We start from the raw sequence: 23,182 nt of genomic DNA on the forward strand, positions 1-23,182 counted from the left end.
CACTGGAAGGATACACAGGGGCACCCTATCCTGCATTGTCTCAGTAGCCGGGGTGACCGTGTAGGCACATGAATATGTGCCTTACATGAAGAAGGGTCAGAAAACGAAATCGGGGGCCAATCAGAGGGGAGAGATGCTTCCTTTTTCTGAGGGAGAGAGACAGGTGGGCAGGGAAAGTCCTGGCAAAGCTGCGAGTCTCTCCCCCTCAGTGGGTGGTCTACAGGTGGAGTTTTTAGAAGAGAGGGGCAGAATGCAGGCCACACAAGTCTGGGCCAGCTCTCTGGGTGCTGGTGGAGGGTTGGGTTCAACAGGGACCTGGGAGAGCAGGGAGGCTTTAGTCACAGACTGGCAGTGGGAGGTCAGAGAAAGAAGGAGAAGGGGTGGCCTTTGATGTCCCCAGCTTGAGCCAAGGAGATCTGGGGGCCAGAGATGTGGCACAGGCCAGCTGAGGGCTTGGGGCTGGTGTTGGCCTGGGGTACCTGTCGGGGACCCCACCTCATTGGGCTTTCCATTGCAGAATCCACACAGGTGACAGACCCTACAAGTGCCCACATCCTGGCTGCGAAAAGGCTTTTACTCAGCTCTCCAACCTCCAGGTGAGTGGCCACCTGTGTCCTGCCCGCCAGTTGCATAGGTGCCTTCCCGAAAAGGGAGCGGGACTGGGGGAAGCCTGCTGGCCCCTCACTCCCTCCTGTGCTCCCCAGTCTCACCAGCGCCAGCACAACAAGGACAAGCCCTATAAGTGTCCCAACTGCTACCGGGCCTACTCGGACTCCGCCTCCCTGCAGATCCACCTGTCAGCCCACGCCATCAAGCACGCCAAGGCCTACTGCTGCAGCATGTGCGGGCGGGCCTACACCTCGGTGAGTGCCTGGGGGCCCTGCGAGGCCTCCTCTCTCTAGGCCTCAGCTTCCTCCTCTTCTTCAGATCTGCACTGACTCTGCATCTTCCAGACAAGAAAACTGAGGCTGAGAGGGGAAGTGACTTGAAGATCACAGCCAGTGGTGAAGCCAGGGTTTCTGCTTCCCAGTTCTCTTTTAGGCTGCCCCAGGCCAAGCTCCCAACCCCCTGGAAGCCCTTAGGGTCCTGTGAGGCGTGGTTCCCTCCAGGTCTGGGAACACTCCAGGCAATGGTGGGGGGGCATGGCACCCTAGTTTCCAAAGTCAGGGAGGGAGGAAGACCTTTAATCCTCTGGGGAAGCTGCAATACCCACCGTGGCCACCAGGTGGCACAGTGACTTTGCCCCAAGCCACCCTCAGGTCTCAGGAAAGGTCTGAACAATGCCAGAAAGGTCATTGCATCCAGCCCTCTGTCCCTGGGTTTGAATTTCCCTAAACAAGGGTCTTTCAGAACCCAGAAGAGGAAATCCAGGTGTGTGTGCGCTTTTAGCTAATCAAATACTCTGGGTAACAGACTCTGAATATCCAGATAGGGATCACGGAGCCTTCGTTTTCTCATCTGTGAAGGGAGGTGATAGTTCTTAACGCACAGGGCTGTTGGCTAGCCAAGCTGGTTCCTAAGACACCTTAGCTAGCATATTTATTCGCTCAGTGTTTATTGAATGCTTGTGCCAGCACTTGGGAATTAGGATGAACCAGACATATTTTTGGTCCCCAGGGAGGTTAGTGACTACTGCTGGAGAAATATTAAACAAATAACCACACAGATATATATGTAATGAAAAATTGTGGCGAGTGCTCCAAGCAGAGTTTCCCAGCCTCAGCCCCTGCTGGTGTTTGGGCAGGCACCTTTTGCTGGGGGCCTGTCCTGTGTGTAGGATGTTCAGCAACATTCTTGGGCTCTCCTCACCAGCAAGCCCTGCCCCAAGTTGTGACGATTCAAGGTGCCTCCACATTTTGACAAATGTCCTGGGGCAGGGGGTCAGAAATCACCTCTGACTGAGAACCACCACTATGAAGGACAATATATTTTGAAAGATAGCAGGAGGGGGGACAAAATAGGAGTTGAGAAAGAGAGACAGGTCCAGGCAGGCCATCTGGGGAAGTAACTTTTAGATAAGCCTTGAAGGAAAATGAGCCAGGTTAGCAGGAGGAGAAAGAACATTCCATACATGGGGGCAGCGAATGCAAACCCCGGAGGTAGAACAAACGCGGTGCAGAACAGACGGTGCTGCGCAGCCTACCTGCAAGCCTCCTGTCCCTCCAGCCAGTGCGACCTTTCAGACATCCCCTCCCGGAAAACGCCCTCCCACTGACCACTGTCTGCCCCTGGAGTTCAAACGGCAGAGGAGTGGAGAGACTACGAGGACAGAACCTGCAGGGACCAGGCAGGCCCCTAAGGGTATATACATGGGGAGCCCCGGAGACGGAGGAGCCCCAAGTTCTTACTCCCCTCTGAACCCCACTCTTAGAGGAGGTGCCACCAGCATTCATGGCTCTGGCTCTTAGCGGGGGTCTGTCTGAACTCTGGAGGGACGTCAGCTCTCATGTGGCCCGAGGCCCCACCCTGAACTGGACCTGACTGGATTTGATAGAACTAGAATAATTACCTTAAAAAAACCCCTCATTTTAATAGATTGATTTTTAAACTACTTTAATACATAAAAGAAATGTTCTAGAATAGGGAACCCTCATGTTCCCATCAGCCCCCAGAACCATCAACCAATCCTACTTCATCCATTTTCCTGTTTTTTTAGGAAGTAAAACCAATAACATATTGTTTCATCTGAAAAATTTCAAGAGGCACAAATACACGGTGATGGAAAATAATTTGCTTTTGGGTGATAGGCATACAACACAGTCAACAATTCAAGTACTATAGAAATGTTTATCTGAAACCAGTGTACTCTTACTGATCAATGTCACCCTATTAAAATTTTCTAAATAAAATTAAAAATTTTTTCATTTAGTGTCCTTAAACATAGACTCTTAAAAAAATATCCACAATACTTTTATAATACCATAAAATAATTGACTGTAAGTCTTTAATATCATCAAATACCCAGTCAGCATTCATATTTTCATTTGTCCTACAAATGCCATAAGTTTACTTAGTTAGAATTAGTTAATCGAGAACCAAATAAGATTTCTGCATTGCACTAGGTCAGTATATCTTTTAATCTATTGGCTGCCTCACCCCTGCCTTTTTATTCTTAGCAATTTATTCACTGAATAGTTTCCTAGTTGGGATTTTGCTGATTGCTTTTCTCTGACGTTGTCTGATAACATGTGGCCCCCACATTGAGGGCTTCCTCTGCCAGGTTCTGAGCAGATTGGAGTATGAGGCCACGGAGTGGCAGATGGGAACCAGAGCACCACCCTGCAGCCCGGTGTGAGGGCTTGAGGGCCTGTGGGCCTGCAGGGGAGCCTCTGGTAACCTTGCTCACCCATTCTTGGGTGCCTCAAGTCAGATTTAGCAGAGCCTGTGGTGGCACTCAAGGAACGAACTGAGCATGCCCAGTTTGTGCTTCCAAAGTCACCAATCAGATCAGGCCCCACTTCTACTCAAGGGAAGCTCAAGTGTGGGGGTGCACAGGCCAGCACTCCCACCATCACCTGGAATGAAATGCAGAGATCAGGGAAGGAATGGTTCCCTCGGCCCTTACTTCCTGCTACGAGCTTTATCCACATCACCCTAGCAACCTTTTGAGACTGTTCCGGCCCCATCCCTGCTTGCAGAGGAGGACACGGAGGCTTGGAGGGGTGAGAGACTTGTCCAGAACTAGGCTGAAACCCAGGCCTGCCTGCTGTTCCACCTGCAGTGGGAGCACCAGCCATCATACTCTGCCAGTCAGCTGGTAAATGGCAGCTGGCCTGGCTCTCGGGAGTTCCAGGTGGGCACTGCTGAGGGTGAGCCTGATGCTTGTGGGTCTCCAGCCAACAGACTGTGGGCTCACACGTCCGTCTGCGAGCCAGCCCCCAAGCCTGCAGATGCAGCATCCCTAGAATCTATGCGGAATGCTCACCTGCCCCCCAAAGCTGTGGCTGCTCACCACTACCTGACCCACCTGCACAGAGCTCTCCAGTGGCCACCTGTGGGAACTGCAGCCTCTTCTGCCTCCCCTGCCCACTGTTGGTTTTATGTTCTGACTCTCACCTCTGCCCACAGGAGACCTACCTGATGAAGCACATGTCCAAACACACGGTAGTGGAGCACCTGGTTAGCCATCACTCGCCCCAGAGGACGGAGTCCCCCGGCATCCCAGTGCGAATTTCCCTCATCTGAGCCAACCCCAGGCGCCGCCCTGCCCACTGGCAGACACAGACCCAGGCAGCACCAGGCCCCGACTCCCTCCAGGGCCCTCCAGGACCCTCCAGGAACAGCCAAGCTCTCTCATGACCTTCCTGACCTTCCAGAAAGCCTGGGCGACAGAAGCCCTGCCCGGTCCAGCTCCGGGGTGGCCAGGCCAACTGCAAGATTCTGGACTGTTTGGTGGCATCCAAAGACGATCTCAGAGCACTTTGAACCTCTGTTGGGTTTTCTTTTTTCCCCCACCCTTCACTTGCTTCATTGTTTTTTTTTTCTTAAGTTTGTTTTGGAAATAACAAAAAAGATATTTATTGGCCAAGAAGTTGGTGCTGCTAAGACCGAGAAATTAAAAGAATCGGACAGATGGACGCAGAGAACCAGAGAGCAGCGTGGGACCTTCTCTTGCCATGGCCTTAGGTCTTGAGGGAAGACTCAGGCCTGGGTTTCTGGACTGCAAAGGGGCCCCCAGTGGGAGAGGGCAGGAGGCAGCTAGTGTGAGCCACTCACCCTGGGTGCCCAGCTCAAATCTCGAGCTGCGCCCGGGGCATCACTGACCAGAGGGAGGCGGCAGCTACCAGAGCTGCCAGGCTTCAGGAGGCAAAACGAGGGGAGCCAAGAGAGCCGAAGGACCAAAGGGTGCAGCGTTGGGCTGGGCGCCGGCCCTAGGAAGTGGGGTGGGGTGGGCTGGGTAAGACCTGGCCCCCCACTGCCCTTAAGACCACCCCAGTCTACCTCGGTGCTGGCCAGGAAACCTATTGGCTACCTCTCCCACCATCCCAGACTGTGGGCAGGGGCGTGGGGAGGGAGTGGGTCTGGCGCTAGGACCCCCTCCATTAATTTCCTCCAGATGGGACAGTACCCAGGGAGGGGTTGTCTTCCCTGCCATGGAGGGGGAATCCCCTGCCCAGGCCCTAGGCCCCTCTGCAGGGAGGGAATCCTCAGAAAGGAGGGTCCCAGGAGCGGTCCCCGCCCTCAGCCCCCACAGACACACCCCAATCTGAAAGCCATGCGTGTCCGTGTATATAAGAACTATGTACAGAGCCCGGAGAAGCCCCCCTCCATCCCCCGGGGAAAAAAAAATGAAAACTAGACAGAAACTCATCTATATATTCTGTATCTGGAGTTCCGTTTTGAATATTAACTGTGTTATTTTTATACACTTTTTAAGCCTTAACTCACCATTGATTTACCAGTTTAACGTTTCCTGGGGTTTCTTTTCCCACGGGGTTCTCTGCCCCCACCCCCACCCTTTGTTTGACTTGCGTCCTCTGTCCTCTGATACTCAGTATTGTAGCTTTTGTCCGCATGTTACTACCCTGTAAATACGCTGTTATACATACTGTTAACACCCTTTGCTTTTTCTATGGGACCTCCAGGCCACCGTATTTAGAACTAGTTACCTTATTAAAAAAGAGAAAACAGTCTGTTGGCTTCTCAGTCTGCATCTTGGTGGCAGGGAGGTGAGGGCAGGTGCCCCTCAACGCTTCGGGGGAAAGAAGTTGCATAATATTTAAGAAAAGGGGCGGGGAGTAAAAAAATCGAATGTGGGGGAAAACACTAAAGGGGGCAAGACACAAAGGAATTCCAAACCCTCTGCTCTTTGTATTTCTGTTGTGAAGAATAAACTGTACCTGCACCCGGGTGGCGGTGGTGTGTGGCGTGCTCTGTGCGAGGGCGGGGCTGGGGGGCACCTTTCCACTGCTCCTCTCCCCTCCCCCGCCCCCAGGCCAGGCTAGAAGGGAGATGGCCGCTTACTGTGGGCTGATCTCCAGCTGCTGAGCTGGGGCTGGTGTTGGTTACCTCACAACGCCCTATGAAGTGGGCAGCAGCCCAAGGTATTTTTCTGAGGATCATGCTGCAATTAAGGGACATAAATTTAACCCAGGTTTCTCTAGTTCTGAAGCCTTTTTAGACATTGCTTCTGGGCCTTTTGGCTAAGATCAAATGTAGACATACCAGGTCCCCCAAAGAGGTTCACTACCGCTCCTCCTAGAGGGGCAGCCACATCTCATTACCCTGCCGCTCTGGGTACATCATGAGTGCCCTGATTTCTGGAAGCCATTCCAGTAATTGAGGGGACCAAGAAGCCCCCTTCACAGGTTTGTTCAATGGAAGTCAATGTTTTGATTGCCTAGGAGGAAAATGCAGGAACCCCCAAAGATTGTCAAGGCTGGCCTTGTGTCAGGCATTATGGGAGAGAGAAGTGACTCGGCAGTGAGGCCCCATGGAGTTCATCATCAGGAACTCACTCCTCTGCCCCGTCACAGTCCTTATGTGTGAGGGACATGGCTGCAAGATGTAGAAAGCCCAATGCAAATAAGGATTTACTGGTTTACATAATGACACTGCAGGGTCAGGTCGGCTTCAGGGCTCACTGATGTGTCTCTCCAGTTGGCTTTGTGCCAGTCAGCTTTTACCATGGTCTCCTATGGAGTCAGCAGCTCCAGCCTCACAGCCCCCAGGTTCCCAGCAGTCAAGCCTCTCTGTCTGTCCCAGAAGTCCCAGCCGAAGTTTAGTTGGGTCTCCCTGGTTTGAACTGCGTTAGGTCCCATCACTGAATGTCTGCACTTGATTGGACTAGTTCTGGAGCCCACGCCCTAAGCCTGGAGCAGACGGTGAGACTGAGTCTGAAGTACAGCTCTCCAGGACAACCAGATGTGTCACCTACCATAGTGGAAATGGATGAGTAGCCAAGAACATGTAATCTCACAGGTCTCATCTTTTTCTCTGAAATTGACCTCCTACAGCCTGCTATGTGAACCGGTGGGCTCTGGTCATACTTTGTCACATGTCTCTATCCCAGCCACAGCTGATTGCCCAGGAGTGGCCACCTGACTCAAGTGACTTGATTCCTAGACCAGTCGTACCAGCGGCGCATACAGTTAAGTCCTCACTTAATGTGATAAGTGCTGTGACTCTAAGCGAAACGACGTAAAAGACGTATAATGAAACTAATTTTACCATCGACTAACCGATATAAACAAGGGAAGTTCCTATTTCATCTTGTCAATGTCATAAGGAAACAACATCCAAGGAAACATTATTCAAGGACCTGCTGTCCTGGCTCATGAGAGTGGATTGTGCACACCTCTTCTCAACTCTGCCTTCAGTGAATTTTGCACTCCATGAACCTGTGGGAGAAGGGCAGGCAAGGAGAGGGAGAAGGCAAGTTATTTATGCCTTCTAGAGCATCACAACCCCGGTACGGAGAGCAACTGGCACCCCCACTTTACATGAGAAAACCGAGACCTAGCAAAGGTAATAAGTTAAGGAATTCATCCAGAGACACACACACTTAGAAGAGGAGCCGATTCCCGTCCAGGTCTTACCTGCACATGCTCAGGTCTCTGGTGTCCCAGGGTCGTGTGTGTGACCCTTAGTGAATGTTCTAGGGCAAGATGGGGAACATGTTGCCAGAGAGAGGGATGTTCCAGATCACAGTCATCAAGTGATAAGCTGTTCTTGTGCACACCTGGCCTTTCTCGTCTCTTAACCCAGTGGCCAAAAGACTTTCTGGGTTTTGCTTATCTTGTTTAGGTAGGAGGCACCAGGGAACTCTGAACTGCTTTTGAGAGGAGAGAGCTTTATCTCACGTCATCTACAACTGGAACTTATAAAATTACTAGGTTTTAAATACAATCAGGGCTGGTTTACAGCTGGACTTGCTAGCCTATCTGGGAACAGCGGAGGCTGTTAGAAGTGCAAGGCTATGAGAACACCACATACGGAATTGAACAGAGCTGGAGTGAGAGCCCACATTCTCAGGACCTCAGGTGTTCCCGACTGTCAGTAGCTCGGGCTACCAGCCATTTCCTTTCCTGTCTCCTTGGCTCTGTGGCCAGCCTTCCTGGAGGACCTGATGACTTCCTGCTCCTATTCAGAGCCTGTTTTCCCTGCTAAGGACAGCAGCTATGGATGAGGGAACTCTCCTAGATACTGTGGCCAAACACCTGTGAGCCCCAGAACAAGCAAGTGCTATTTCTATGGACTTGGACTCTCCAAGAAAAAGGGCTATAAGGACATTTTTGGAATAACTTATTTTATTATAATATCAACAAAAGAAACCCTAGCCTATAGAAAAGTTTTATAAGAGTTTGAGCCAAATTTTGAGAACATGCCTGGAAGCAAAATCTCAAAGAACTGAGAAAATGCCCTGGGGAGAGGTAGTTTTGCACTTCATTTTATGCATTTAGACTCAGAGGAGAGCGAGTAAGGCTGACACATGCAATCCACTGGTGGTGGGTTAGGGGGGTGGGAGAGAGCAGAGCCCGGACGCTCTAGGATTATATACAAAGCAAAACGAAGAAACACATATTTCTTTTACATTGATGGGTGTGGGATAGAGAGTAATTAACACTCACAGCACATAGAGATGGGAGGTGGGAACAAGAAGACAACGAGGGGTCCTGTGGTTCTGTGCTCTGGGCTCTGTGGTTGTGCCTTTGAGAGATCTGAAAAGAAAATCACTGATATTTCAAAGGTATGTTGTCCTAGATGCATAGGAACAGTGGACAGCGCTCACCTGAGACAAAGGGTGACCTTCGCTAAGGAAGCTATAGGCCTGATGTGACTACGGCCTGCCCAGTTAGGAATTTCCTAGCAGACCGTCCTGTGTGGTGCCAGGCCTGCCATGTGGCCCTCTGAGCTTGTCAGATTCATTTCATAGTTCCTTTTCCATTCACAATACTATTACTTAAATATGTACAAACTATGCAGGGAAGGTGAAAGGTCAAAGCCACGGAACTGGATGCCACCGGTGCTCCCCCATCTGGCTCACGCCCAGAGGCAGTTCTACATACCTGAGCCCCAGGCCCTGATCTCCAGCTGCTGAGCACACAGGCCCTTGTAGATCCGTGTCTTCAGGCAGTCATGTTCCCATTTTGTGCCTCAGTCTCATCAGAAAAGGAGGGCATTGCTGAGGGGGTCTAAAACATCCCCTCAGGAGGCATCAGCTGAACTCAGTAAGGTCAGAGGTGAAAGGCCCATGTGTCTGAGTCCCTACTGAAAGTGAGGAAAAGGAGTCTGACCAGGCAGTGGTGCAGTGGATAGAGCATCAACCTGGGACGCTCAGGACCCAGGTTCGAAACCCTGAGGTTTCCGGCTTCAATACAGGCTCATTCAGCTTGAGTGTGGGGTTGCCAGCTTGAGAGAGAGATCACAGACATGACCCTATGGTCACTAGCTTGAGCCCAAGGTCTCTGGCTTGAGCAAGGAGTCACTGGCTCAGCTGGAGCCCCCCGGTCAGGGCATATATGAGAAGCAATCAATGAACAACTAAAGTGCCACAACTACGAGCTGCTGCTTCTCATCTCTCCCTTTCTGTCTGTCTATCCTTCTCTATCTCGCACATACGAGAGAGAGAGAGAGAGAGAGAGAGAGAGAGAGAGAGAGAGAAGATCTTACAAGTGAGAAGTTTCCAACCTGACAGGTTATTTCCTTTTTATAATGCAAGTACCTGATTTAAGCTTTGATTGCCAAGGTGTTCACTTCAGAGAGCCATCTCGACATCTCAAATAAACACATTGCCAGGCACAAGAATAAAGAACCAAGCCTGGGATCCAAGATGGTTGTGGAATAAGTGGAAGCTACACAGCCCTCCTCCCATGCCAAACCAGATTTACAGCTCAATTACAGAGCAATCAGCCGGAATAACCAACTGAAGGACAGCTGAACAGGAATATTCTATCCAAGGATTGACAGAAGCTACACAGAGACAGGTAAGAAGGGCGGAAGTGTGGAAAGGGCTGGCCCCTGCACCTGGGTGTGGGGCTGAGAAGCTGGAGGAATATCTCAGCTGCAAAAGCTCCTCCTGAGGAATGTGGGGTCTTACCCCCATGCTGGGACCCCCAAACCAGAGCACGGGGCCTGAACAAGGAAACTGCACAGCATCTGGCAGTGAAAATCAGTGGGGACTCTGTCCTGCTGGGATCCCAGGGGCTCTCTGAAAGGGCCACCACACAAGAGCTCGCTCTCAGGCATGCGCCGGGGCTCTGGGCGAGGGAAGATGGCTCAGGGAGTATGGGAGTCCTAAGGAGAAAACCTGGGTGGCCAGCTCTGGAGAGAGATTGAGAGGGTTTGCTACTGAGGTCCTGATCCCAGTCACCACCCTGCACTGCCCTCAGGCATCGTCTCCCAGGGTTGGGCTCTCCTGTTCTTACAGCACCAACTGGGGGGGGGGGTACACGACCTCGGTCCTCCAAATACTGCTGACTCCTCCCTGCCAAGCTTGAATGTGGCAGGAAGGACTGTTGGCTACACCCAACAGGGATCTGTGGAGTGCTCTTTTTCTGAAGAAACCACAGGCAGACTCTCAGTCACTGAACTGTGTGGCTTTGGAATGGGGGTCATTATTTCCCCTCCTGCAGGTTCGGCGGGTGCCACCCCCAATGGAAGACTCCTTTGCCAGGGTTTTGGGCAGTACGGTGGCAGAGCTAAGAGGAGGTGTGCCGCTTGCTCCCCTCCCATAGGCCAGTGCCACCCCCAACAGAGGGCTGCTTTGATCTGTTTTCCCAAATCCCACTGGCCCTGTCCTACTGAGCTCAGATCCATGGTGGGAAGGGGGTGCAGCCAGAGCTGGGGCCGTCAGCGCCACTCCCTCAAGCCTCCTGTCAGTGTCTCGAATGGCATGGCTGTGGAGCTGGGGAGAGGTGTGCAACCTGCTCCCCTCCCATGGACTGGCAGCCCCCCTCCCCGTGGAGGACTGCCTTGATCTGTTTTTACAAGTCCCACTGGCCCCATGCTGCTGGGCTCAGCTCAGCGGGGGGATGGGAGCACAGCTCGAAACTGGGACCTTCAGAATGAGGCTTTGACGGGGGTTTCTGATGGTGCGGCTGCAGAGGGGGTGTGCAGTTTGCACCTGTCCTATGGCTCAGCCAGTGCCACCCCCAAGGGAAGGCTTTCTTGATCTGTTTTCCCAAGCCCTGCTGAGTGGAGCTTGCTCCTGCAGTGTGGACAGCTGGCTGCACCCAACCTGAACCTGTGGTGTGCCCTACCTGGAGGACCTAGGGCTGAAGGCTCTCTGGTAGGGGCCACATTCTCCCATTGGCTGCCTGATGATGACACTGCCCCCAAGACAGGAACCCACTTGCCTTGTCCTCTTGACCGGGTCACCCTGCGCTACTGAGCTTGAGCCATGTGGAAAGGTCAGTAGGGCATGGCCATCTGGGACCCACTCTGTATCCTTTCTTCATAAGACTCTGGAGGAAGTCTAGTAACCTCAGGATGGGGCAGAGTAGCTGACAGGTGGATGCTGACCTCAGGGAGCCTTGGACTTTTACTGATCTTTTCCTAGCTCAGAGCTTCCGGAAGCTGATCTTGGTATACAACCTGGCCCCACTCACACACAGCCACAAAGAGTGAATAGTGTGGTAGCTCTGAACAGGTAGTCCAGGGCTGGTTACACACGATGTCTGACATCGACCTGCACCAGAACCCCAGCCTAGTGGTCCCAGAACCAACACCATCAGCGGCAGTCTTCAAACTATACTAAAGCTCAACCCCAACACAAATAGCACAAAGGGGGGATGTGGCAGACACCAGGCCCTGCCAGTGACAACTCTGCTTTGGGAAACAGCCCCTGAACGGCAACTCATACATGGTGAAAGAGGACTATTCTTATAGTCAGCCATCCTGAGGGTTAACTCTGCCCACAAAGGGGCCAACAGCATACAAGATTCTATAAAAGAAGAAGGCACAAAACTTCTATAGAGTCTATAATCTTCATACAATATCCGGATGGCTAACTTCCACCCTGGCATGGAATTTCTGCACCAGTCCACACTGACGGTTGAAAAACACTGATCTAGAAGATGGTGCCACCGAGCCCCACAAGACCTAAATCAGAAAGCCTTCACAAACTTGGGAGTCATAGCAGATCTACGTAATACACAAACAAACAAAAGTAGACAAAATGGGGAGACAAGGAAATATGTCCTAAATGAAAGAACAGAGGAATCCCCATAAAAAGAATTCAATGAAATGGAAGCAACCAAGCTACCAGATGGCAGAGTTTAAAACAATGGTTCTAAGGATGCTCAAGGACTTTAGGGAAAGATTGGATGATCTCAGTGAGAACTTAAAAAAGGAGACAGTAAACATTATAAAGGACATAGAACCCATGAAAAAGAACCAATCAGAAATGAAGAATACAATATCTGAAATAAAGAATACACTAGACAGAATCATCAGCAAGTCAGATGACACAAATCAAATCAGCTATTTAGAGGACAAGACAACAGTGAGCATCTAAGCAGAGCAACAAAAAGAAAAGAGAATTAAAATAATGAGGAAATCTAAGGAACCTCTGGGACAATATCAAGCATAACAACATCCACATTATAGGGATACCAGAAGGAGAAAAGAGAGAGTAAAGGATCAAGAACCTGTTTGAAGAAATAATGGCTGAAAACTTTCCTAACCTGGTGAAGGAAAAAGTTACAGAAGTCCAGGAAGCTCAGAGAGTCCTAATCAAGATGAACCTAACTCACCAAGACACATCATAATTAAAAATGACAGAGGTTAAAGACAAAGAATCTTAAAAACAGCAAGGTAAGAGACAGTTACCTATATGGGAGCTCACATAAGGCTGTCAGCTGATTTCTCAACAGAAACACTTTAGGCCAGAATGGATTGGCATGAAATATTCAAAGTGGTGAAATCAAGAACCTACTACCAAGACTAGCCAGCAAGTCTATAATTTAAAAGTGAAGGTAAAATAAAGAGCTTCCCAGACTATATAAATAAACAAAATACAAAAAAGCTAAAGGAGTTCATTAACACCAAACCAAGATTGCAAGAAATGTTAATGAGCCTGTTTTTTTTGTTGTTGTTGTTTTTGTGACAGAGAGCGACAGAGAGTGGGACAGATAATGACAGGCAGACAGGAAGAGAGAGAGATGAAAAGCATCAGTTTTTCATTGCAACATCTTAGTTGTTCCTTGATTGCTTTAATGATCCCTTGCTCAAGCCAGCGACCTTGGGCTCAAGCTGGTAAGCCTCGTTCAAATCAGATGAGTCTGCGCTCAAGTTGGTGACCTTCGGGGTTTCAAACCTGGGTCCTCTGTGTTCCAGTTAGATGCTCCATCCACTGCATCACTGCCTGGTCAGGCAAAGAACCTGTTTTAAGAAGAAAGAGGAAAAGGGGAGAGGGGAAACAAAGGTATAAAGAATAAAATGGCAAAAAATAAATACCTATCAACAATAACTTTAAATGTAAATGGATTAAATGCTTCAATCAAAGACATAGGGTAGTTGATGCTGTCTACAAGAGATCAACCCCAGAACAAACAATACACGTAGACTGAAGGAAAAGGGGTGGAAAACATATTCCATGCAAATGGAAACAAACAAACAAACAAACAGCTGGGGTAGCAATACTTATTTCAGACAAAACAGACTTCAAAACAAAGGCAAGAGACAAAAACACTACATAATGATAAAGGAAGCACCTTTATGCACCCAACATAGGAGCACCTGAATATATAAAGCAAATCCTGATGGACAAGAGAGAGATCAACAGCAATACAGTCAAAGTAGGGGATTTTAACATCCTGTTGACATCAATGGATAGATTTTCCAGACAGAAAACCAAGAAGAAAACAAAACAGTGGCTTTAAATGACACACTAGATCAGATGGATGTAATTAGTATCTTCAAAGCATTTCACCCAAAAGCAGCAGAATATACATTCTTTTCAAGTGCATATGGAACATTTTTTGGGCAGACCACATATTAGGACACAAAACAAGTCTCAATAAATTTAAGAAGATTTAAATCATATCAAGTATCTTTTCTAACTGTAATACTATGAAACTAGAAATAAATCAAGAAAAAAACCTGAAAACACTCAAACACATGGAGGCTAAATAACATGGTATTAAACAATGAATGGATTAACAATGAGATAAGTAAGAAATCAAAAGCTGCCTGGAAACAAATAAAAATAAACACACAACAACCCAAAGTCTATGGGACACAGCAAAAATAGGTCTGAGAGGGAAACACATAGCATTACTGGCCTACCTCAAGAAGCAAGAAAAGTCTTAAGCAATCTAACCCTATACTAAAAGAACTAGAAAAATAACAACAAGCAAAGCCCAAAGTGAGAAGGAAGGAAATAATAAAGACAAGAGCAGAAATAAACAAAATAGTGACTAAAAAAACAATACAAAAGATCAATGAGACCAAGAGCTACTTCTTTGAATAAACAAGATAGATAAACCTTTAACCAGCTTCATTAAGAAAAAAAAGAGAGATGGCCCAAATATATAAAAAAAAGAAAGAAAAGTAACAACAGACACCATAAAAATACAAAAGATCCTAAGAAAATACTATGAAAAACTACATGCCAACAAATTGGACAACCTGGGTGAAAGGCATAAATTCCTAGAAACATACAATCTTCCAAAACTGAATCAGGAAGAATCAGAAAATTTAGATAGACAAATTACAACTAGTGAAACTGAAGCAGTAATCAAAACATTCCCAACAAACACTCAATGGCTGAATGGATTCACAGGTGAATTTCAAGGGAGAACTAAAACCTACTCTTCTTAAACTATTCCAAAAAATTGAAGAGGAAGAAAGACTTTCAAGCTCATTTTATGAAGCCAGCATTATCCAAATTCCAAAACCAGATAAAGACACTACAAAGAAAAAATTATAGGCCAACATCTCTGATGCTAAAATCCTCAACAAAATATTAGCAAACTAGATCCAGCAATACAGTAAAAAGATTATACACCATGATAAATTGGGATTTATTCTGGGGATGAAAGGTTGGTACGATATTTGCAAATCAATAAATGTGATATATTACATAAACAAAATAAGGCCAAAAAATCACATGATCATATAAATAGATGCAGAAAAAAATTCAATAAAATCCAGCACCCACTTATGATAAAAAACTCTTAGCAAAGTGGGAATAGAGGGATCATTCCTCAACATAGTAAAAGCCACATATGACAAACCCACAGCTAACATCATACTCAATGAGCAAAAACTAAAAGTATTTTCCCTAAGATCAAGAACAAGTCAGGGATGTCTGCTTTCCCTGCTCTTATCTAACATAGTACTGGAAGCTCTAGTCACAGCAGTAAGACAAGAAAAATAAAAGGCATCAAAATTAGAAAAGAGGAAGTAAAACTCATTTGCAGATGACATGATACTGTACTTAGAAAACCCTAAAGATTCCACTAAAAAACTATTAGAACTGATAAATGAGTTTGTTAAAGTAGCAGGATACAAAATTAATATTCAGAAATCAGTTGCATTTTTATATACCAATAATGAACTATCAGAAAAAGAAACTAAGAAAACAATCCCATTTACTATTGTAGTAATGATAATAATAGTAATAATAATAATAATAATAATAATAATGTACTCTGGAACAAAGTTAACCAAGGAGGTAAAAGATCTATACACAGAAAATTATAGGACATTGAAGAAAGAAATTGAGGGAGACAAATTTAAGTGGAAGCATATGGATTGGAAAAATTAACATCATTAAAATGTGTATACTGCCTGGCAGCGATGGTACAGTAAACAGAATGTCGACCTGGAATGCTTAAGTCACCAGTTTGAAACACTAGGCTTGCCCAGTCAAGGCACATACAACAAGCAACAAGCAAGCAATGAAAAACTAAAGTGAACCAACTATGAGTTGATACTTCTTGCTCCTACCCCCTTCCTCTCTATAAAATCAATAAATAAAATCTTTTTAAAAAGTGTTTGTACTACTCAATGCAATCTATAGATTCAGTGCAATTCCTATCAAGATACCAATGGCATATTTCACAGATCTAAAATAAATATTCCAAAAATTCATGTGGAATTACAAAAGACACTGGATTGCTTCAGCAATCTTGAGAAAGAACAGAGTTGGAGGTATCACACTACCTGATACCAAACTATATTCATCAAGGCCATTGTAATCAAAAGAGTCTGGTACTGGCATAAGAACAGACACACAGATCAATGGAACAGAACAGAGAGCCCAGAAACAAACCCACACCTTTACTATTTGACAAAGGAAGCAAGAACATAAAATGGAGTAAAGATTGTCTCTTCAATAAATGATGTTAGGGCCTGACCAGGCAGTGGCGCAGTGGATAGAGCATCAGACTGGGATGTAGAGGACCCAGGTTTGAAATCCTGAGGTCACCGGCTTGAGCGCAGGCTCACTAGCTTGCTGGCTTGAGTGTGGGATCATAGACATAACCCCATGGTCGCTGGCTTGAACCCAAAGGTTACTGGCTTGAAGCCCAAGGTCACCAGCTTGAGCAAGGGGTCACTTGCTCTTGCTCTGCTGTAGCACCCGGTCAAGGCACATATGAGAAAGCAATCAATGAACAACTAAGGTACTGTAATGAAGAATTGATGCTTCTCATCTCTCTCCCTCCCTGTCTGTCCCTCTGACCATCTCTCTGTTACAAAAACAAACAAACAAATAAATATGGTGTTAGGAAAATTGGACAGGTCCATATGAAAATATTAAACTAGACCACCAACATACACCATACATAAGAATAAACTCAAAATGGATAAAATACTTAAATGTGAGCTGCAAAACCATAAAAATCCTAGAGGAAACATAGGCATTAAAATCTTAGACATCTCTTGTAGCAATATTTTTGCTGATATATATCCTCAGGCAAGGGAAACAAAAGAAAAACAGATGAGATTACATCACACTAAAAAGCTTTTGAACAGCAAAAGAAACCATCAACACAATGAAAAGGGAACGTACTACATGGGAGAACATATTCACCAATGATACATCTGATAAGGGGATAATTTCCAAAATATATAAAAAATTTATATAGCTCAACATCAATAAGACAAACAATCCAATTTAAAAATTGGCAAAGGAGCCTGACCTGTGGAGGCACAGTGGATAAAGCGTCGACCTGGAATGCTGAGGTTGCGGTTCAAAACCCTGCTCTTGTCTGGTCAAGGCACATATGGGAGTTGATGCTTCCTGTTCCTCCTCTCTTTCTCTCTCTCTCTCTTTCTCTCTCTCTCTCTCTCTCTCTCTCCCCCCCCCCAAAAAAAATAAAATTTAAAAAGGCAAATGTATGTTCTTCTTGTTTCCATAAATTGATTATCAAACAAACATGATTTTAAGTTATTAAAACTGTAACTGGACCACAAATCAAACAAGCCTAAAAGCCACACACAGAAACCAGAAACAATGGGAAGACAGAGGAACTTAAATCATATGAATCAACAAGAAAAATCCCCAGAAAAGATCTGGATGAAATGGAAGTAATCAAATTACCAGATGCAGAGTATAAAATAATGATTGTTAGGATGCTTAAGGATCTCAAAGCTACAATGGATGGACTTAATGAGCACCTAATCAAGAAATTGTAAGCATCAAAAAAGACACCAAAATTATAAAAAAAAGAACCAGACAGAAATGACAAACACAATATCAGAAATGAAGACTACACTAGAAGGAATTAAAAGCAGGTTGGATGAAGCAGAGGATCAAATGCAGCGACTTAGAGGACAAGATAAGCAAAAGCACGGAAGCAGAATAGCAAAAAGAAAAGAGGATCAAAAAGTCTGAGGAAACTCCAAGAGAGTTCTGCGACAACATGAAGAGAAACAATATCGCATAATAGGGGTTCCTGAAGGAGAAAAGAAAAAACAAGGGATAGAGAATCTGACTGAAGAAATTACAGCTGAAAATTTCTCTAAATTGATGCAGGAAAGAGTCATACAGGTTCAAGAAGCAAAGAGAACCCCATTAAAAAAGAACCTAAAGAGACCTACACCAAGACACATCATAATCAAAATAGCAAAGCTAAGAGATAAAGAAAGAATACTAAAAGCTGCAAGAGAAAAACAGTCAATCACCTACAAAGGAGTCCCCATAAGGATGACATTCGACTTTTCAACAGAAACATGAGGCAAGAAGGGAATGGCAAGAAATATTCAAATTAATGCAGAACAAGAACCTACAACCAAGACTTCTTTATCCAGCAAGGCTATCTTTTAAAATTGAAGGAGAAATAAAAAGCTTCCCAGACCAAAAAACCCCCCAAAAAACAAAAACTCAAGGAATTTATCACAACCAAACCAATGCTACAAGAAATGTTAAGGGGCTTGCTGCAGACAGAACAAAGCGGGAAAAAAATATAGTAAATGAGAAATGTAGATTTAAAGAAAAAATGGAAATAAACAACTACATATCAATAATAACCTTAAATGTAAATGGATTAAATGCTCCAATCAAAAGACATAGGGTAGCTGAATGGATAAGAAAATAGGACCCATACATATGTGGGCTAAAGGAGACCCACCGCAAAACAAAAGATACACATAGACTGAAAGTAAAAGGATGGAAAAAAATATTTCATGCATATGGAAATGAAAGCTGGGGTAGCAATACTTATATCTGACAAAATAAACTTTAAAACAAAGACTATAGTAAGGGATAAAGAAGGTCACTACATAATGATAATGGGAGCAATCCAACAGGAAGAGATAACCATTATAAATATCTATGCACCTAATATAGGAGCACCTAAATATATAAAGCAGACTTTGATGGACATAAAGGGTGAGATCAACAGCAATACTATAATAGTACGGGATTTCAATACCCCATTAACATCACCAGATAAAATCTCAAGAAAGAAAATTAACAAAGAAACAGCAGAATTAAGGGACACACTAGATTAACTGGATTTAACAGATATCTTCAGAACCTTTCACACCAAAGCAGCAGAATATACATTCTTTTCAAGTGCTCATGATACATTCTCTACGACAGACCACGTTAGGGCATAAAATGAGTCTCAACAAATTTAAGAAGACTGAAATCATATCAAGCATCTTCTCTGAAAAACACTCAAACACTTGGAAACTAAACAGCATGTTGGCCCTGGCCAGTTGGCTCAGTGGTAGAGCATTAGCCTGGAGTGTAGGAGTCCCAGGTTCGATTCCTGGCTAGGGCACACAGGAGAAGCGCCCATCTGCTTCTCCATCCCTCCCCCTCTCCTTCCTCTCTGTCTCTCTCTAACCCCTCCCGCAGCCGAGGCTCCATTGGAGCAAAGATGGCCTGGGGGCTGAGGATGGCTCTGTGGCCTCTGCCTCAGGCGCTAGAATGGCTCTGGATGCAACAGAGTGACCCCCCAGAGGGGTAGAGCATCGCCCCCTGGTGGGCATGCCGGGTGGATCCTGGTCGGGCGCATGCGGGAGTCCGTCTGACTGCTCCCCGTTTCCAGCTTCGAAAAAATGCAAAAAAATAATAATAATAAATAAATAAATAAATAAACAAACAGCATATTATTAAATAATGAATGGGTACACAATGAGATCAAGGAAGAAATAAAAAATTTCCTTGAAACAAATGAAAATAAGCATACAACTCAAAATCTATGGGACACAGCAAAAGCAGTCTTGAGAGGGAAGTTCATAGCATTACAGGCATACCTTCAAAAGCTAGATGCCCTGGCCGGTTGGCTCAGTGGCAGAGTGTCAGCCTGGCGTGCAGGAGTCCCAGGTTCGATTCCCGGCCAGGGCACACAGGAGAAGCGCCCATTTGCTTCTCCATCCCCCCCTCTCCTTCCTCTCTGTCTCTCTCTTCTCCTCCCACAGCCAAGGCTCCATTGGAGCAAAGTTGGCCCGAGTGCTGAGGATGGTTCTGTGGCCTCTGCCTCAGGTGCTAGAATGGCTCTGGTTGCGGCAGAGCGACATCCCAAGATAGGCAGAGCATCGCCCCCTGGTGGCATGCCAGGTGGATCCCGGTTGGGCGCATGCGGGAGTCTGTCTGACTGCCTCCCTGTTTCCAACTTCAGAAAAATACAAAAAAAAAAAAAAAAAAAAAAAAGAAGAAGAAGCATCTAGAGAAAGCTCAAGTAAACAGCTTAACCCTGCAACTAAAAGAACTAGAAAAAGGCCTGACCAGGCAGTGGTGCAGCAGATAGAGTGTCGAACTGGGACACAGAAGGACCCAGGTTCGAGACCCCAAGGTTGCCAACTTGAGCTTGGGCTCATCTGGCTTGAACAAAAAGCTCGCCAGCTTGGACCCAAGGTTGCTGGCTCGAGCAAGGGGTTACTTGGTCTGCTGAAGGCCCATGGTCAAGGCACATATGAGAAAGCAATCAATGAACAACTAAGGTGTCGCAATGAGAAACTGATGATTTGATGCTTCTCATTTTTCTTTGTTCCTGTCTGTCTTTCCCTGTCTATACCTCTCTCTGACTCTGTCCCTGTAAAAATAAATTAATTAATTAATAAAAAAAGAAGTAGAAAAAGAACAGCAAGTAAAGCCCAGAAGTAGAAGGAAGGAAATAATAAAGATGAGAGCAGAAATAAATGACATAGAGGCTAGAAAAACAATACAGAGGATCAATGAAACCAGGAGCTGGTTCTTTGAAAAGGTAAACAAGATCAATGAACCTTTAACCAGACTCACCAAGAAAGAGAGAGGACTCAAATAAATAAAATTAGAAATGAGAGTGGAGAAGTAACAACTGACACAGCAGAAATACAAAGGATTGTAAGAAAATACTATGGAGAACTGTACACCAAAAAATTAGACAACCTAGGTGAAATGGACAAATTCCTTGAAAAATATAATCTCTCAAAAATCAATCTGGAAGAATCAGAAAACCTAAATAGACCAATTATAACAAATGAGATCGAAACAGTTATCAAAAAACTCCCAACAAACAAAAGCCCTGGGCCAGATGGCTTCACAGGCAAATTCTACCAAATATTCAAAGACGAACTAACTCCTAACCTTCTCAAGCTATTTCAAAAAATTCAAGAGGAGGGAAGACTTACAAGCTCCTTTTATGAGGTGAGCATAATTCTAATTCTGATTCCAAAACCAGGCAAAGACAACACAAAGAAAGAAAACTATAGGCCAACATCCTTGATGAATTTAGATGCTAAAATTCTCAACAAAATATTAGCAAACCGGATCCAGCAATACATGAAAAAAATCATACATCATGATCAAATGGTAAATCTATTCTGGGGAGACAAGGCTGGTACAATATTCACAAATCAATCAATGTGATTCATCACATAAATAAAAGGAAGGAGGAAAACCACATGACATAATTTCAATAGATGCAGAAAAAGCATTTGATAAAATCCAGCACCCATTTATGATCAAAACTCTCAGCAAAGTGGGAATACACAGAACATACCTCAACATGATAAAGGCCATCTATGATAGACCCACAGCCAACATCATACTCAATGGGCAAAAGTTAAAAGCAATCCTCTTAAGATCAGGATCAAGGCAGGGGTGCCCCCTTTCACCACTCTTATTCAACATAGTTCTGGAAGTCCTAGCCACAGCAATCAGACAAGAAGAAGAAATAAAAGGCATCAAAATTGGAAAAGAAGAAGAAAAAAACTATCATTATTTGCTGATGATATGATACTGTACATAGAAAACCCTAAAGTCACAATAAAAAAACTACTGGACCTGATAAATGATTTCAGCAAGGTGGCAGGATATAAAATTAATACTCAGAAATCAGAGGCATTTTTATATACCAACAATGATTTGTCTGAAAGAGAAATTAAGAAAACAATCCCCTTCACTATTACAACAAAAAAAATAAAGCACCTAGGAGTAAATTTAACCAAGGAGGTTAAAGGCTTGTACATGGAAAATTATAAAATAATGATAAAAGAAATCAAGGAAGATACAAACAAGTGGAAGCATATACCATGTTCATGGTTAGGAAGAATAAACATCATTAAAATGTCTATATTACCCAAAGCAAGTTATAAATTCAATGCAATTCCTATTAAAATACCAATGACATACTTCAAAGATATAGAACAAATATTCCAAAAATTCATATGGAACCAAAAAAGAACACGAATAGCCTCAGCAATCTTGAGAAAGAAGAATAAAGTGGGTGGCATCACACTTCTGGATGTCAAGTTATACTACAAGGCCATTGTACTCAAAACAGCCTGGTACTGGCATAAGAACAGGCATATAGATCAATGGAACAGAACAGAGAACCCAGAAATAAACCCACACCTTTATGGACAACTGATATTTGACAAAGGAGGTAAGAGCATACAATGGAGTAAAGACAGTCTCTTTAACAAATGGTGTTGGGAAAACTGGATAGCTACCTGCAAAAAATGAAACTAGACCATCAACTTACATCATTCACAAAAATAAACTCAAAATGGATAGAAGACTTAAATGTAAATCATGAAACCATAAGCATCCTAGAAGAAAACATAGGCAATAAGCTCTCCGACATCTCTCGCAGCAATATGTTTGCTGATTTACCTCCACGGGCAAGTGAAATAAAGGACAGTATGAACAAATGGGACTATATCAAACTAAAAAGCTTTTGCACAGCTAAGGACAATATGAACAAAATAAAAAGAGAAATCACACAATGGGAAAATATATTCGATAATACATCTGATAAGGGGTTAATAACCAAAATTTATAAAGAACTTGTAAAACTCAACACCAAGAAGATAAACAATCCAATCAAAAAATGGGCAAAAGAAATGAATAGACACTTCTCCAAAGAGGACATACAGATGGCCAATAGGCATAAGAAAAAATGTTCAACATCACTAATCATTAGAGAAATGCAAATTAAAACCACAATGAGTTATCACCTCACACCAGTCAGAATGGCGCTCATCAACAAAACAACACAGAATAAGTGCTGGTGAGGATGTGGAGAAAAGGGAACCCTCCTGCACTGCTGGTAGGAATGCAGACTGGTGAAGCCACTGTGGAAAACAGAATGGAGATTTCTCAAAAAATTAAAAATGGAACTGCCTTTTGACCCAGTTATCCCACTTTTAGGAATATATCCCAAAACACCACATCAATGATTCAAAAGAAGAAATGCACCCCCATGTTTATGGCAGCATTGTTTACAATAGCCAAGATATAGAAACAGCCCAACTGTCTGTCAGTAGGCGAGTGGATTAAAAAGCTGTGGTACATATA

The 23,182-nt window shown here is 44.9% G+C and overlaps 1 protein-coding gene across 2 annotated transcripts in view; it reads left to right on the forward strand.

Annotated features, from left to right (window-relative positions):
• The window catches only part of ZNF362 (zinc finger protein 362), a 37,977-nt gene extending 32,344 nt beyond the window's left edge, over window positions 1-5,633 (forward strand). For both annotated transcript variants that reach the window (XM_066375776.1, XM_066375777.1), the window contains 3 exons: window positions 518-596; window positions 705-863; window positions 4,069-5,633. In XM_066375776.1, the coding sequence (XP_066231873.1) occupies window positions 518-596; window positions 705-863; window positions 4,069-4,185 (355 nt within the window). In that variant the 3' untranslated portion in view covers window positions 4,186-5,633. The remainder of the gene's footprint in view (window positions 1-517; window positions 597-704; window positions 864-4,068) is intronic.
• Window positions 5,634-23,182: the final 17,549 nt, after the last annotated feature.

This window comes from Saccopteryx leptura, chromosome 3 (genome assembly GCF_036850995.1).
Source record: "Saccopteryx leptura isolate mSacLep1 chromosome 3, mSacLep1_pri_phased_curated, whole genome shotgun sequence".
NCBI classification, from domain to species: domain Eukaryota; kingdom Metazoa; phylum Chordata; class Mammalia; order Chiroptera; family Emballonuridae; genus Saccopteryx; species Saccopteryx leptura.